Source organism: Geospiza fortis, unplaced genomic scaffold (assembly GCF_000277835.1).
Source record: "Geospiza fortis unplaced genomic scaffold, GeoFor_1.0 scaffold412, whole genome shotgun sequence".
Taxonomy (NCBI): Eukaryota; Metazoa; Chordata; class Aves; order Passeriformes; family Thraupidae; genus Geospiza; species Geospiza fortis.
In genome coordinates, this window is record NW_005054504.1 from 258,334 (window position 1) to 273,233 (window position 14,900).

Below are 14,900 nucleotides of genomic sequence, written 5' to 3' on the forward strand. Positions count from 1 at the left end.
TATAACTTTCATGTTAATTATTAAACTTATATTGTTCTATTGTATACATAGATTTCAGCTAAGCATAGCCCCCTTTAAGTTTCCAACATAGTTTCTCATTATTTTCTTATGATTATATAATAATTATATTTAATTACTAAACAATCATCACATCTAACAATTATATCATTTATCATACTGCTTACGCAGGTGCAGTGATCTGAGAAAACACAAAGCCTAACAATCTATCTTTAACATTTTCCAGGGCCCCCATTATCACCATGTCCCTAATCCATCTTTTCTCATCTTTTCCCAAAGGGGCCCTTCCTGCTGTGGAGCCATTCCGGAAAGGGCTGAATGACCTGATGGGTGTTTGCCAACACGTGCTCAACACTTTTGAGGTGAGACATCCCTGGAGAGCTCAGAGTCAGTTCTGTCCCTTGGGCCATTCCTGGGGAGCTCAGGGTCAGTTCTGTCCCTTGGGCCATTCCTGGGGAGCTCAGGGTCAGTTCTGTCCCTTGGGCCCTTCCTGGGGAGCTGAAGGTCAGTTCTGTCCTTTTGGCCATTCCTGGGGAATTCCAGGTCAGTTCTGTCCCTTGGGCCATTCCTGGGGAGCTCAGGGTCAGTTCTGTCCCTTGATCCCAGAGTAGGAGGCTGAGGCCTGTGTTGGAGACACCTTTGGCAGGAGAACCTGGGAGGTTTTTGGTCCGGGCTCTGCCTGATCCATGGCATGGCCTGGCTCCCTTTCCCTTGGAGTGACTGTAAAGCTCAGTCACTTCCAAAAGCACCTGGAGCTCTGTCAGAGCTTCCCAGTCTTTCCAGGCTGTGGCCAGAGCAGTCCCAGCACAGCAGGGTGGTGGCTTTGTGCCACCCCAGGGACAGGTTGGTGACATTTGTGCTTTGCTTTTGTTTCAGAGGAGCATGAAGGAGTTCAGGGCGCAGAAGGAGGAGGAGATGCAGTAGCCTTCGGGAATGGCATGGATGTGTAACCTCTGTGTGTTGAATTCCCTGTGTCTAAACGAGTTTTTTTGTTGGTATTTTTATTACTTTGCTGCAAAATGTATTTTCTTTAATAATAAAGTTTATTCATTTAGATGCTGCAGAGCTCATGATGTGTTCTGCTCAGCACAAGGATGAAAAGTCATAGAACGTGGAGACGGGTTGCTCCACAGATTGGGAAATTTGGGAAAATTTTTGCTCCACAGACTGGGAAAATGGGCTGTCTTGATTATTCCTCAGTCTCTGTTTTCCTTGAAACCCATTTGTCTTTTATGATTTATTTGTAAAACATTTACATTTCAGTGAAGGTTAAGCTAAAAGCCCACCCCAACACCCGGAGAATGTTTTAATTGCAGGTCTCGTCTCTGCTCCCCTTTTCCTCTCTCCATTTTTTTCTATGACAAGGTAGAAGGGGGAAAGAAGGAAAAGAGAGAGAGGGAAAAGAGAGATGTGGGAAAACCAACAAAGAATCATCAAAAACCTGATAAATACAACTTTTTCATGTAGTTTTTCTGAATGTTTTGGCAAGAACGTTAGAATGGAATCACATGGATTCTCAGTCACATGGAATCACATGGATTGCAGTCACAGACTGGTTTGGGTTGGGAGGGACCTCCACTCCCTCTCCTCCCACCCCTGCCATGGGCAGGGACTCCTTCCCCTGTCCCAGGGTGCTCCAAGCCCTGTCCAACCCGGCTGGCAGATCACCTGGGGGATGAATTATTGCCAATAATGAACTGGAAGAGCCCTTTCCCATATTTTACTTTGCTGTAGTGGCTCTTCCAGCTGAGATTGGACCTTCTCCACTGCCTTTCCCACCTCCACATGACCACAAGGACATCTCTGTGCCTCACAGGGATTTATCCAGGCTTTGCTTGGCTTTTACAGCTGGGAATTGTCCCTCCCTCTCCTCCTCACCCCACAGTGACCATCCCACCATTCCTTCCCTTCCCACACACATCCCCCCGCCCACGTGCCACCCCAAGGCAATGGCCAGAAGTCCCTGGGCTTTCCTGTGAGGAAATGAAAAGTCCTGTGAGGATGTGAATGCCCTTCCCTCTCCTGAGGGGACCTCTGGGGTCAGGGGCTGGGCTTGGAGCAGGTCCTGGGGAATGCTCCAGCTCCTTCCAGCTGGGTGAGGACACGAAGGCAAAGCAGATCCAGGCCCAGCCAGGAAGAGCCTGGGGGAGGATCGGAGGGGTCCTGCTGTCCCTGTGCCTTGTCCTGGATGGTGACACGCCTTTAGGAAGAGCTGTACTTGTTGCTCAGGCGGGAGCTGCTCCGGTCCAGCCCCAGCTCCTGCCCCGTGGCTTTCCACTTCCCAACAGAGCCCTTCTCATCCGTGGGGGTGATGCTCAGGGCTGGCCTCTGGCACCAGCAGCACAGGCAGGACTGGGGAGACACAAGGGGGAGAGGTCACACATGTGGGATATGGGAAAAGAGGAGGAAATATTCCCATAATGTGCCAGCAGGTGTCCCTGCACAGAGCCAGGCTGGGATCTGCTGAGCCTTGCTGTCTGGCAGCTCTGCTGGGAGCGAGTTCTCCAGGATACAGCTGGTGAGGGTGGGAAATGAGGACACTGAAATTTGGGGCATTTTTTGTAATTGTGTGTTCTCGTCATTAGGGGACAGAAAATACAGGTGATGCTTAGATACCATCCCAACAGGTGGGCTCAACTCCCATCCCATCCCATCCCATCCCATCCCATCCCATCCCATCCCATCCCATCCCATCCCATCCCATCTCCTTCCCTTTCTTTCTCAGGGCTTCACTACTGACAATCATCTCCCAAAATCTTGGGTTTAAAGTCTGCAGCAGCCCCAGCCCCTGGTCTGATGGTTTGTGGGGGTGTTCCTGTTCCAGAGTGACAGGGAATTTTTGGCTTGTCCTAAATCCTGCTCTGGCAAAAGCCTCCCCCCAGCAGAGCACTGAGCTCTGGTGTACTTGGAGAAGAGAGGTATCTAACAGGGAAAATTTGGGATGAGGAATTAGATCAGCCCCTGGGCCTGGGGGGTCATTCCTACCTGGAAGCAGTTCTTGAATTTCCGGCTGACAAAGTACAGAGCCACGGGGTTGATGCAGGAGTTGAGGGAGGCCATGTTGATCCCAAAGTAATCCATCACCAGGAGGAAGCTGAAATGGGAGAGAACAGATGTGTCAGAAGCTCATGGAGAACAGAGGGAATTTCCAAACTGCCTGGCCTGGGATCCTGCTTCCGTGGAGGAGCAGTGACTGATAACAGAGCTGAGCACAAATCCATCCTTCCCTGAGAAAAACCACTTTTCCTTGCATGGAGCATTCCCTGAGGAAGCCAAGAGCAGGAGCTGTGATTTCTCCTGGTGCTCCTGATGTTCCCAAACCCCAGCACAGCAGCAGCCCCTGGCCCGGGCTGGATTTTGGCTGATGGGTGGAAGGGGAGGGAGACGGGCACCTCCCACCTGGCAGAAAGTGAGGAGCCCTCAGCCCTGCTGTGCCCAGGAGACCTCAGCCTCACAGAGACATTCCAAAATTTAATTTAACCCTTCTCATGTCCCCCTGCCCTCTCTGTGCCCATCAGGAGGGCAGTGCAGTCTGGGCAAGGAATTGCTGAAAGCAGGAGGTGGAAGGCAGCTCCCCCAGTCTGGTCCCACCCAGCAGGGCCTGTGCTGGTGCCAGGCGGGCTCCCAGGCTGGTGTCCCCTGCTGGGGGCCCTGCTGTCGGGATATTTATCTTGTCAGAGTGACCCTGAGAAGAGTTCCAAAGTCTCTTTTCCCAGCCCGGCGCTTGAAGAAGGAGTCAGAGCTCTTCTCAAGGTTGTTCATTGCATCTTATGTATAAAATTTTTTCTCCTGCCCTGCCGAGGTCCATCCAGCAGGACAGTTCCAGGCACTCTGCCTGCCCCTGGGTGGTGTTATATCTTTATACTACAAACTACGTGTACAATGTTGACAATGACTTCCCAATACCCATCACCTGTGTTAGACAATGAGCTTCTACTCTAACCAATCTGTGAGTGCCAACATCACAGCAGAAGATGGAGGCCAAGAAGAAGAAGGAGAAAGGCTGCACACACCCAGTTCCCTCCATCTTGCCTCCTCAACCCCCATACCAAAAACCCCAAAATCTACTTTTCCACCCCGTGATAACTTCACTATTATTCCACCTAAACTGTTGTGGCTTGCTGAGCTTTATATAAGGTTGGTAGTTTGCTCCATGGGTCATAATCAATCCCACAGGTGTTCTGGGCTCCGTGCCAGGGCTTCTGAGCCCCCTGGCAGCAGAGGGATGTTCTGGGTTCCCACACCCTACCTGAGCAGCTCGCAGCGGTTGGGGTCTGTCTGATCATAGATGGTCTTCTTGAGGATGCGGCTGAGGTGCAGGGGCAGCCAGCAGAGAGCAAAGATCACCACCAGGCAGAACACGGTCTTGGCCACCTCCCGGCGCTGCCAGACAGGGGCAGGGGGAGGATGAGCACGGGGCAGTGGGTCCCGAATTGTGGAATTGTGGAATGGTTTGGATTGGAGGGAACCTCACAGCTCATCTCGCCATGGGCAGGGACATTTCCCACTAGCCCAGGTTGCTCCTGGAGCCCTGCATCAGGTCCAGGCTGCAGAAAGGGGCAGGGCAGCAGCAGCTCCATGTGAGCCAGATCCCTCCCCACCCCTGCTCCTGGTGGCTCTGCTGGGATGGTGTTCCTGGGACACAGGGCCTCCTCTGTCCACCCAGCACACTGCTAAGGTGACAACCAGCTGGAGCTCCTCAGGGAATGATTCCCAAAGCGTGGGAGGGGACGGTGAACTCTTCCCTGCACCCCTTGTCTGGGATTTGGCACATCCAGTGTGGTGTGGGCTGGGATAAATGACCAGGAGAGCTCTAATGAAGCCAGAAGGGTTTGGGGTCATCCTTAAGGCTGGAGATTATGGAGCTGAAGGCCCTTTTCCCAGTGTGATCCCTGCACCAACATGCCAAGATCCTCTGTGAGGCTCTGCCAGCTCATCCTGTCCTTCAGAGGGGTGGGAAGTGTCCCCCCTCCAAGAGCACTCCCTCCCCTTTGGGAATGCCAGCATTCCTCCCTGCTCTCTCACCCGTTTCATGTGGTCATTCAGAGCGATCCTCATCCCGTTCCTCTTGCTCAGCATCTCACAGGACATGAGGGTGTAGAAGATGCCCGTGCACACCAAGGGCAGGCAGAAATAGAAGCCAAAAAGCCACCAGTCCTTCACATCCCGGTAGAACTGCGGGGGACAGGGAGAGAGGGTAGCTGGAATGGGGCCAGGGCAGCAGCGGGAACTTGGGATGTGCACTTGGAGCGGGATTGGGATTGGGATCGGGATTGGGATGCACACATACCCTCCTGAAGCAGGATTGAGATTGGGATTGGGGTTGGGATTGGGATGCACACATACCCTCCTGAAGCAGGATTTAGATTAGGGTTGGGATTGGGATGGACAGGTACCCTCATGAAGCAGGATTGGGATTGGGGTTGGGATGGGGATGGGGATGCACAGGTACTCTCATGAAGCGGGATTGGGATTGGGGTTGCGTTGGGGTTGGGGTTTAGGTTGGGATGCACAAGTACCCTCCTGAAGCAGGATTGGGATTGGGGTTGGGATGGGGATGCACAGGTACCCTCATGAAGCGGGATTAGGATTGGGATTGGGTTTGGGGTTGGGATTGGGGCTGGGATTGGGGTTGGGATGGGGATGGGGATGCATAGGTACTCTCATGAAGCGGGATTGGGATTGGGGTTGCGTTGGGGTTGGGGTTTAGGTTGGGATGCACAAGTACCCTCCTGAAGCAGGATTGGGATTGGGGTTGGGATGGGGATGCACAGGTACCCTCATGAAGCGGGATTAGGATTGGGATTGGGTTTGGGGTTGGGATTGGGGCTGGGATTGGGATGGCGATGCACAGGTACCCTCATGAAGCGGGATTTCTGCTCCGAGGCCAGCATGCACACCCACAGGTGCTGCTCCCAGTAGCTCAGCTCCACCATGTCGAAGGCGATGGCCTCGGGCACGGCCAGCACGATGGCCACTGCCCAGATCAGCAGCACTTCCACGGCCTTCCACATGGGGATCCCAATGCCCTGGATCCGGCTCCAGGACGCCACGGCTCGGTACCTGCCCAGTGTGGGAACGTGACAGGAGCAGATGGGAGAGAGAAAAGCAGCCAGGGAGGGGAGCAGCAGGTGCAGGTTAGAATTGTCCCCAAAAGTCCTTTTCCCTCCACGTCTGGACCTTCCCAGGTGTGGGAATGGGAAGCAGGGGCTCAGAGGATGAGTGGGATGGGGGCTGTCCTTGGCCCCCATTCCTCACCACCCCACCCACACCGTGATCCTCCCCTCAGCCTTTCCCAGCAGGATTGCAGCTCTGTCACCAGAGAGTTCCTGCTGGATTGCAGCTCCACATGGGAGCAGTCTGTCCCCATCTTGGCACTGGCCTGGGAACGAGCTCCTGGTTCTGCCTCTGGTCCAGCCAAGGGACGGGGTGGGCAGGGCAGGGCAGGGCAGGGGTGGCTGTCGTGTCTCACCTGTCGATGCTGAGGGCGCAGAGGCTGAGCACTGTGATGCCCACGGAGGCTTTCTGGATGAAGGGCACCAGCTTGCAGACCTGCACCCCGAAGGGCCAGTCCTTGGCCAGGAGCTGGGGAGGATCCACAGGTTACCAGGCTGCTTTGGGAACGTGCTCCCAGCTTCCTCTCTGTGGCTGCACCCACAGGGTGTGAGGAGCCAGCAGAGAGCAGGGAGAGCTCCCTGAGCTTCCCACCACTGGGAATGGGGGCACTTTCCCACAGTTTGCTGGCACTGGGAAACTTTCATTTCCCTGACTGGACACAGAGATGAAAGATGGTCCAGACACCAGCTCCTGACTCCAGACCCTGGGGGGTTTTGGATCTGAGTCCTAAACTCCACACTAGGCTGCTTTGTATTGTTTTCAAAGTGAGAATGAAAGTCATGCTCTGACACAGCCAAAATCCAGCCTGGCCAGCTCCAGAGCTGTGTGTCCTAAGCCTTTTGCAGACTCTGACCCCTGAGCACACAGGATGGGCTCTGTGGCCCCACACTCAGCCAGGACAAGCAGAGGTGGGGACGATGTGTCCTGACAACTGGAGAAATCCAGGCCACTCATTCCAGAGGAGAATGAGGCTGAGTTCACAACCCTTCTGTCCCCCTGACCCCTGGAGCCCTTCCTGAGGCTATCCCAGAACCCATTCCAGCTCTTTCCTTGAGCCTCAGCAGCAACACAAACCACGGAACCCCAGAAGGGTTTCTGGGGCACCTCAAAGCCCATCCCATCCCATCCCATCCCATCCCATCCCATCCCATCCCATCCCACCCGTTGCCATGGGCAGGGACACCCTCCCGCCCCATCCAGGCTGGCCTTGGACACTCCCAGAGATCCAGGGGCAGGCCCAGCCGGTGCAGGAGCTCCTCCCAGGCCCCGAGGATGCAGAGCAGCCCCATGCCCGCCGTGCCAGGCGGAGCTGACCTTGTAGACGTTGATGGGCAGCGCGATGAGGATGTAGAGCAGGTCGCCCAGGGCCAGGCTGGCGATGAGCACGTTGGGGCCGTTCCTCATGCACTTGTTCTTGTAGATGATGCGCAGCAGCGTGGAGTTGCCGATGATGCCCACGACGAAGATGGTGCAGGACACGATGGTGTTGATGTACTTGAAGGCGTGGCGGATGTCGGCGGGCCGGGCGCACACGGGCAGCAGCGGCGGCTCCGAGGGACGGCTCCCGCCCGACGCGTTGGACACAACCTGCACCAGGCCCAGCTCCCCCAGGGGCACCGGGCTCTCCTGCACGGCCCCGGGGGTCTGGCTGTGAGCCCCAGAGAGGAGGCAGCTCAGGACAATGGCCAGGGCGGCGGGGAAGGGGATGGGTGCTGCTGAGGAGGGGACAGCGAGGCTGGGGGCTGCAGGAGTGCTCATGGTGCTTGTGGGGTGTCCTGGGTCCTGCTGGGATCTGCCAGGGGAGAAAGGGAGCAGGGAGAGAATCGTTTAGCAGAGGATGGAGAGATGAGATATTGGAGAGAGGAAAGTTGTCCAGCCTGCAGAGGAGGAGGCTGAGGTCGGACCTCACTGGGGTCTGGAAGCTCCTCACAAGAGGCAACTCTGATCTCTGCTGGCTGTGAGCAGGGACAGAGCCAGGGAATGGCTGGAGCTGGGCCAGGGCAGGGTTAGGTTGGAGATCAAGGAAAGGCTCTGCCCCCAGAGGGTGCTGGCACTGCCCAGGGAATGGGCACAGCCCCGAGGCTGCCAGAGCTCCAGGAGGGTTTGGACAGCACTCCAGGGATGCCCAGGGTGGGGCTGTTGGGGGGTCTGTGCAGGGCCGGGGGCTGGGCTGGGTGATCCCTGGGGGTCCCTTCCAAACTGGGATATTCTATTTTATGATTCAATTCCATTTATGAGTTGCTGGAGATCTCCATCATCCCAGCAAACAAACGATGCCAGATCAGATCCCACCAGGTCAGAGCTGCTGACCCTGAGGGTGGGGTTTGTGCTGCTAAATTTAAACAGTCCAGGGAACAAACTGTCCCTTGTGCCTCTGGCGTGGCCCTGCAGTGGCTGGGACACCTGTCTGTGCTCAGGGACTGAGGGAGCAGGGACTGCACCTCCTGCATTGCTGCTCCTGGACAGTCCCAATGCCCTCCTGTGCCCATCCCACTCCTCACTCAGAATCCCAGAACCACTGACGCTGGGAAAGCCCCCAGGATCATCGAGTCCAAGCTGTGCCCAATCCCCACCTGCTCACCAGCCCAGAGCTGAGCCCAGGTGTGCCATGGACACCCCCAGAGATGGGGACTCCAAACTGGGCAGGCCCTGCCAAGGCCTGAGCCCCCTTTCCATGGGCAAATTCCTCCTGGTGCCCACCCTGAGCTGTCGTGGCCCATCCTGAGGCCGTTCCCTCTGCTCCTGTCCCTGTTCCCTGGGAGCAGAGCCCAACCTCTCCCTCCTGTCAGGGAGCTGTAGGGTTTTGTTTTGGGGCATTTAGTTCCTGACAGGTTGAGGTTGCAGTTTTGGGGCACCTCTGCCAATCCCTGCCCATCTGGGCAGCTCTGCAGCCCCACCTCAGGCTCCAGAGAACCAGCAGAACTTTTCCAGCTCATTCCAGGGGGAAACCGAAGCCTCACCAACATCCCCCTGCCCAGCTGGTCCCACGGCTGCCCCTGCAAAGGGAGGGCTCGGCACAGCCCTGCTGGGAGAACGCTGCAGGGCTTTCACAGCAGAGCCACCCTGACTCCTGAGCTCTCACCCATCCATGTGCAGCAGCACAGCCCCTCCCTGCCCTCCCTCACCCCACCAGCCGCGCCCCTTCCTCCCCACGCCCCGCCTGCCCTGCCCAGGGCTGTGACTCCCCCTGGGCTCCTTCCAGCCCCGGCTGCTGACACAGGGCAAGGTCTCCATGGCTGGAGCACCAGGGAATATCCCCAGGGTGGTTTTGCTCTGCTCAGCTCTGAGCAGGCAGGAGAGCCCAGGGGCTGCCCCACAACCACGGGAGGAGCTGGGGGTGGTGGTGGCTCCATCCCAGGGGGTGGGATTGAGGAAGGGGCTCTGGGAGATCCAGGCTGAGAAATGAGCCCAGAGAAGGAGAAAACTCCGGCCTATTCCTCAAACAGGGATAAATCTGGGGGCTCCTGGTTGAATAGGGAACACTTCTGTCCAACTGTGAAACTGCCCAGCTCCGGAGGAAGAAGAAATTGCTGTGGCTGGACTGGGAGCTGGAGCCTTTGTGAGAGTCCCTGGGATTTCCCTGCTCCAGGGAACAAGTGAGGCAGTCAGCAGGGAGCAGGGAGCCTGGCTGGGAGCAGAGCAGGGGCTCAAGCTCTGCTCTGACTCCTCCAGGCAGAGCTGGGATCTGATCCCGAACCCGCTGCACCGCGGGAGCTGCTCCCAGTTCCATAACTGTTCTATATCCCAGTTCTATACACCTGGGAGCGACAGCCAAGGCACACCCAGGTGTAGCAGGGCTCTCCCTGCCCATGGCAGGGGAATCCCGGGCCCAGCAGGGCTCCCACCCTGGGAGGAGGTGGCCAGGCCAGGCAGGAGCCCCCAGGACCGACCACAGCTCCTGTGGGCACGGCCGTGCCTCCCCAGGGCTCAGCCTGCGTGGGAATGCCTGGGCTGGGTGGGAAGGGTGAAGAAAGAAAAGGAGAGATGGATAAATACCCCAAAGGATCACAAACCCGGGCACAATCCCCACTCTGAGCTGTTGCAGGGATTTCAGCCTCGCTGAACTCCCCCAGCCATGCCTGGCACAGGTGCCCACTGGGGGCGTCCCCAGCTCTCCTCCCCGCCGTGCCCACGGGATTGCAGCTCTCAGGAGAGGGCAGGCCCCGCTCAGAATTCCTGCCCGAGCTCCCTGAGGGCTCTCAGGGACAGCTTGGATGGCACAGCCACTGTGGCTGGGGGACAGAGGTGGCACTGGCAGAAGGTGCCGGAGCACCCCTGGGACAGGGAACGTGCCCAGAGCCCCCCACAGCCCGGGGCTGTTTCATGAGCCCAGCCTGGCCTCTGAGCTCTGTAGAAGCACAAAACCCTGGGGCTTGGCAGAGGGGCTCATGTGAGGGAGGATCACAGGACACGGCTCCTCCCCAGGCCCTCCATGACACAACCACAAAACACTGGAGAGGAAAAACTCTTCCTCCCCAGCTCGCCCTAAACTCAATCGAATCTTATTAAACCCAAAATTTAGGCAATGAGAAACTGTTTCATCCTGTCCAACTGCTCATTTACTCCTCGCTCTTCCCCTCTTGGAGTGCTTGGAAGCACAGCCCTTCCTCAGCTGAGGGAAACTGAGGCACAGGAACATCAAGAAGCCTGTTCAGATGGGAAACCAACACCAGCACGGTTAAACCCCAGATCCAGAACTGCTTTCACCCATTCCAGTGGGAATTTTAACTGTGCTGAGCCCAAATGGCAGCTGAAGCCACTGGAATGCTGACACGGATTTAGGGAATCGGGGAGAGACTCCCAGAGAGAAACTCACACTGAAAACTGCAGAGCCTGATTCTGCTGGAAGGTGCCGTGAGTGGGATTGGAATCCCTCTTCCCGGGAGCCCAGGAGAGCCCAGCACCTCCATCCTCACACCCAGCAGCCTCTCCCTCCATCCTCCTCCTCCTGTCCCTCCCTTGCAGAGCAGTTCCCCCTCTCCAGACCCATCTCTGCAGACACCAAGCACAGCTTTCCTGTGGGTAAATCCTGCAGCACAGCCGCTGTGGATGGAGGAGAGGAGGGAGAGAGGCGGCAGCAGCACATGCCAGCCCCAGGGCTCCCTGCCCTGCGCCCAGCCTGCCCCGGCAGCAGGAGGAGCTCCCACCCCAGGTGTGCGGGATTTCTCCCCTCCTGCCACATCCTGGACCTTGTCCAGGCGCCGCGGTGCCTCCAGCACCTTCCCCAGAGGGGGCTGCAAAAATTCACCCCGACACAAGGAATGATTTTGTCTGCAGATTAATGCACAGGAGATCAGAGCTTTCCTGGGAGTCGTTACCTTCCTAAAATACAAAACTTCTGTAAGTTTTCACCAAATTGCTGGGCATGTCCTGGGGGAGCTGCACTGCTTTGGATGCTGGACTTGGCTTTTGCGAGGGGCTGGAGCTGTGGAAAATGCTCCTTCCTGCCGCGGGTGGTTTTATAGAACATCCCAGGGCTCCCCCAGCACAGCCCCTGCGACCAATGGCTGAGGGCGGGATGGGGATGGAGGAGGGAAAGGCGGGAGAAACACGGGACAGCTCTGGGAGGGAGTGAAAATAATAAACAAATAAAGCTGCACAGGGGGTGCCACTGTCTGCTCCATGAGTGACACGATCCTCAGCTCAAGATTTGTCCAAAGTTCCTGATGGGAACTGGAGCAGCCGGGCTCTTCTCAGTGGTCAGGGTTTGTAAATAAGGCAGAAATCATCTGTATGTGCAGGGAAAGCCAGGTTTGGTGGGAAGGACATGGAAATAAAGCCAGGTTTAGTGGGAAGGATATGGAGGTAAAGCCAGGTTTAGTAGGAAGGACGGAAAAAAAGCCAGATTTAGTGGGAAGGACATGAGGTAGAGCCAGGTTTAGTAGGCAGGACATGGAAGTAAAGCCAGGTTTAGTGGGAAGGACATGAGGTAGAGGCAGGTTTAAGTGGGAAGGACAGCAGGCAAAGCCAGGTTTGCTGGGCTGGGCTGGAAGGACACAGCCCATCCCTGGCCTTGCCTGGAGCACTCAGCTCTGTCCCGTTTTGTCCAGCAATACCCAGAGATGTTTCCACCTTTCGTGTCCCAGAGTTGACTCTGGAGCTCAGTGGATCATTCCTGCACCGTGGTGCATTCCTGGGACTCTGGGCCTGGACTTTTGGTCTGGGAGCAAACAAGTCCATTGCCAGCTGGAGCCCTGAAGGGCAGCAGGAGGTGACCTGGCCCTGTCCCCTGTGCCCTCTCCATCCCCAGCAGAGCAGGGAGAGCCCCTCAAAGGGCTCCTCTGCCCGGGGCACAATCCATGGATTTAACCACCCTTTAAACCTTTGGCCTCTGTGAGGAGCTGCAGCTTTTCCTGGGCTCTCTTCCCAAACCAGAGGGGATGGGGTGTGCAGAGCCCCCCTCCCTGCCCCTGGGGGGTCCTGCAGCTATTCTGGGCCAGTCACGTTCCTGCACGGGACAGGGCATGAATGGCCCTCTCTGTTCTGCTGGGGACAAAGGATGGCTCCAAGCCCTGGGAGACCCCCAGGAAAACCCAGCCTTGCCCAGCCAGAGGGGCCCTGACACTCCCTGGGCTCCGAGGCTGGCGCTGAGTCCCATCAGTGGTGACAACGAAACCCCAAAGCCACGCCACATCCCGTGCTTTGTGTCCCAGCAGGAAAGCAGGACAGCTTCCAGGGATCCCTGAGGCCTGGGCAGAGCCACAGCCCAGGGCAGCCATCCCTCATGGCTGTGCCAGCTGTGGGAATGTGCCAATGGCTTTGTAGTCCAAGCCACGGGAACGGCTTTGCCAGGCAGGGGCTGGTGAAGGGGAATGGCTGCTGCTCCCAGCTGGAATCACAGGGTTTGACCTGCAGGGGACAGGTGGGAGCTGCCCCACAGAGGCTCAGCTGGGCTCTGCTTCGGGGTGAGGAGATTGAGAGGAATCCGATTTACAGGGGTGGCCATGGAGCAGAGAAACATCTGGAGAATCATTTGGGAGGTTCTCCTTTCCCCTCCCAACATCTGGGTGCTCACCCCGTGGCAGGGGGAATGCAGCTGTGTGCCCTGGGATGTGCACAGGAGGGGATGGAGGTGCCTCCCAGGCCCCCCACTAATTGCTCTGATTATGGCACTAATTAGGGCACTAATTGCTCTTCACAGCCCTGACCCCCAGCCCGGCCCAGCCCCCGTTCCTGTTCAGCTGGAGGAGCCCCGTGCCCAGTGTGGGTCTGGGTTATCCCAGAGGCTGTGGGAAACCAGGGATGCCCGGCAGGAGGGAGCATCCCTGGAGGCACCACAAACAGCCTCTCCTCTGGGAGCTGAACAGGAGAGCTCAGGGACATTCCCTCGGGAATTCAGGCAGGTAGAACATCACAGAGAAGCGACTGCTGGGGACCTGCAGGGACAAATCCTTCAGGAAGACGTTTTTCCAGGGTTGTCAGCTGGCAAATTCTGCTTTTGGGAGGCCTGGTGTCATCTGACTGAAATGCTGGCTGTATTTCTGCTCAGGCATCCTCTGGGAAGGCTTGGATTTAGTTCTGGGGCACTGGGAATGCTGAAGTGGAAAGCTCAGGAACTGCCTCCCAGCCCAACACCTCTGCTGGCATCATTAAAATAAATAAATAGAAGATTGTGCCTGCATTTCTGGTCATGGTCCTCAAGTCCTGCTGCCAGCATTCCCTTTGCCCTGCCTCTTATGCCAGAGGGCTCTGGAGAGCTGGAGAACAGCTCCGGCATCTTTCCAGCAGTGCTTTTCTGCTGCAAATGTTTTCATTCACATCAAGTTCTGGTCTCTGAATTTCCCCTTCTCCTTCCCCCCTCCGGGAAGGAGAATTCCCTGGTTTTAACTCCTGGAGCAACCCAGCAGTGAAGAGTGAGGAGAGCAAGAGGTGGTGCCAGTTCCTGCCCTGCCCTCTGCTCCTTCCCTTTCCTATCCTATGGAGAGCTGAGCCTGAAGCCTCAGAGCCAGGAAAAATGTCCCAGTGGCTTAGGAACCATGGGAGCAGTGGGGCGCAAACCCCCATTGTCCCCCATTGCTGCCCTGCTGCCCATCCTGCCCCAGTGGCCCAGGAGGAACTCCAGGAAATTCTCCCTGGATTTACGTCTGGAACCTCCAGCAGCTCCGGGCTGGATGCCCCAACCCGGGAATGTTCAAAGAGCTGGAAAACTGGGATTATTGCAGCGTGTGCAGTGTGTGCAGTGTGTGCAGTGTGTGCAGCATGTGCAGGGTGTGCAGTGTGTGCAGTGTGTGCAGTGTGTGCAGGGTGTGCAGGGTGTGCAGTGTGTGCAGCATGTGCAGGGTGTGCAGGGTGTGCAGTGTGTGCAGCGTGTGCAGTGTGTTCAGTGTGTGCAGCGTGTGCAGTGTTTGCAGTGTGTGCAGCGTGTGCAGTGTGTGCAGTGTGTGCAGTGTGTGCAGTGTGTGCAGTGTGTGCAGTGTGTGCAGTGTGTGCAGTGTGTGCAGTGTGTGCAGTGTGTGCAGTGTGTGCAGTGTGTGCAGTGTGTGCAGTGTGTGCAGTGTGTGCAGTGTGTGCAGTGTGTGCAGTGTGTGCAGTGTGTGCAGTGTGTGCAGTGTGTGCAGTGTGTGCAGTGTGTGCAGTGTGTGCAGTGTGTGCAGTGTGTGCAGTGTGTGCAGTGTGTGCAGTGTGTGCAGTGTGTGCAGTGTGTGCAGTGTGTGCAGTGTGTGCAGTGTGTGCAGTGTGTGCAGTGTGTGCAGTGTGTGCAGTGTGTGCAGTGTGTGCAGTGTGTGCAGTGTGTGCAGTGTGTGCAGTGTGTGCAGTGTGTGCAG

General features: G+C 56.9%; 2 protein-coding genes across 2 annotated transcripts in view; one reads left to right on the forward strand and one right to left on the reverse strand.

Moving 5' to 3' along the window:
* The window catches only part of LOC102045263 (DNA-directed RNA polymerases I and III subunit RPAC2-like), a 10,060-nt gene extending 8,982 nt beyond the window's left edge, over positions 1–1,078 (forward strand). The window contains exons 4-5 of the mRNA XM_005428790.2: positions 298–380; positions 895–1,078. Coding sequence (XP_005428847.1) covers positions 298–380; positions 895–942 — 131 coding nt within the window. The 3' untranslated portion in view covers positions 943–1,078. The remainder of the gene's footprint in view (positions 1–297; positions 381–894) is intronic.
* An 897-nt stretch (positions 1,079–1,975) lies between these two features.
* Positions 1,976–7,923, reverse strand: LOC102045430 (endothelin receptor type B-like). Its single transcript, XM_005428791.2, has 7 exons — positions 7,450–7,923; positions 6,491–6,603; positions 5,877–6,081; positions 5,044–5,193; positions 4,268–4,401; positions 3,004–3,112; positions 1,976–2,370 (listed from the first exon to the last, which is right to left on the reverse strand). The coding sequence occupies exons 1-7, from the start codon at positions 7,891–7,893 to the stop codon at positions 2,221–2,223; spliced, it is 1,305 nt and encodes a 434-aa protein (XP_005428848.1). The 5' UTR covers positions 7,894–7,923; the 3' UTR covers positions 1,976–2,220.
* Between the last annotated feature and the right edge of the window lie 6,977 nt (positions 7,924–14,900).

What these genes read in the sequence shown, in the direction of transcription:
- LOC102045430 (XM_005428791.2), bottom strand. Translation starts at nt 7,893, where the DNA reads ATGAGCACTCCTGCAGCCCCCAGCCTCGCTGTCCCCTCCTCAGCAGCA. An exon ending in TGCGCCCTCAGCATCGACAG is followed by an intron (nt 6,082 to 6,490) that starts GTGAGACACGAC and finishes CACACTGGGCAG; the next exon opens with GTACCGAGCCGTGGCGTCCT. An exon ending in TGAATGACCACATGAAACGG is followed by an intron (nt 4,402 to 5,043) that starts GTGAGAGAGCAG and finishes CCTGTCTGGCAG; the next exon opens with CGCCGGGAGGTGGCCAAGAC.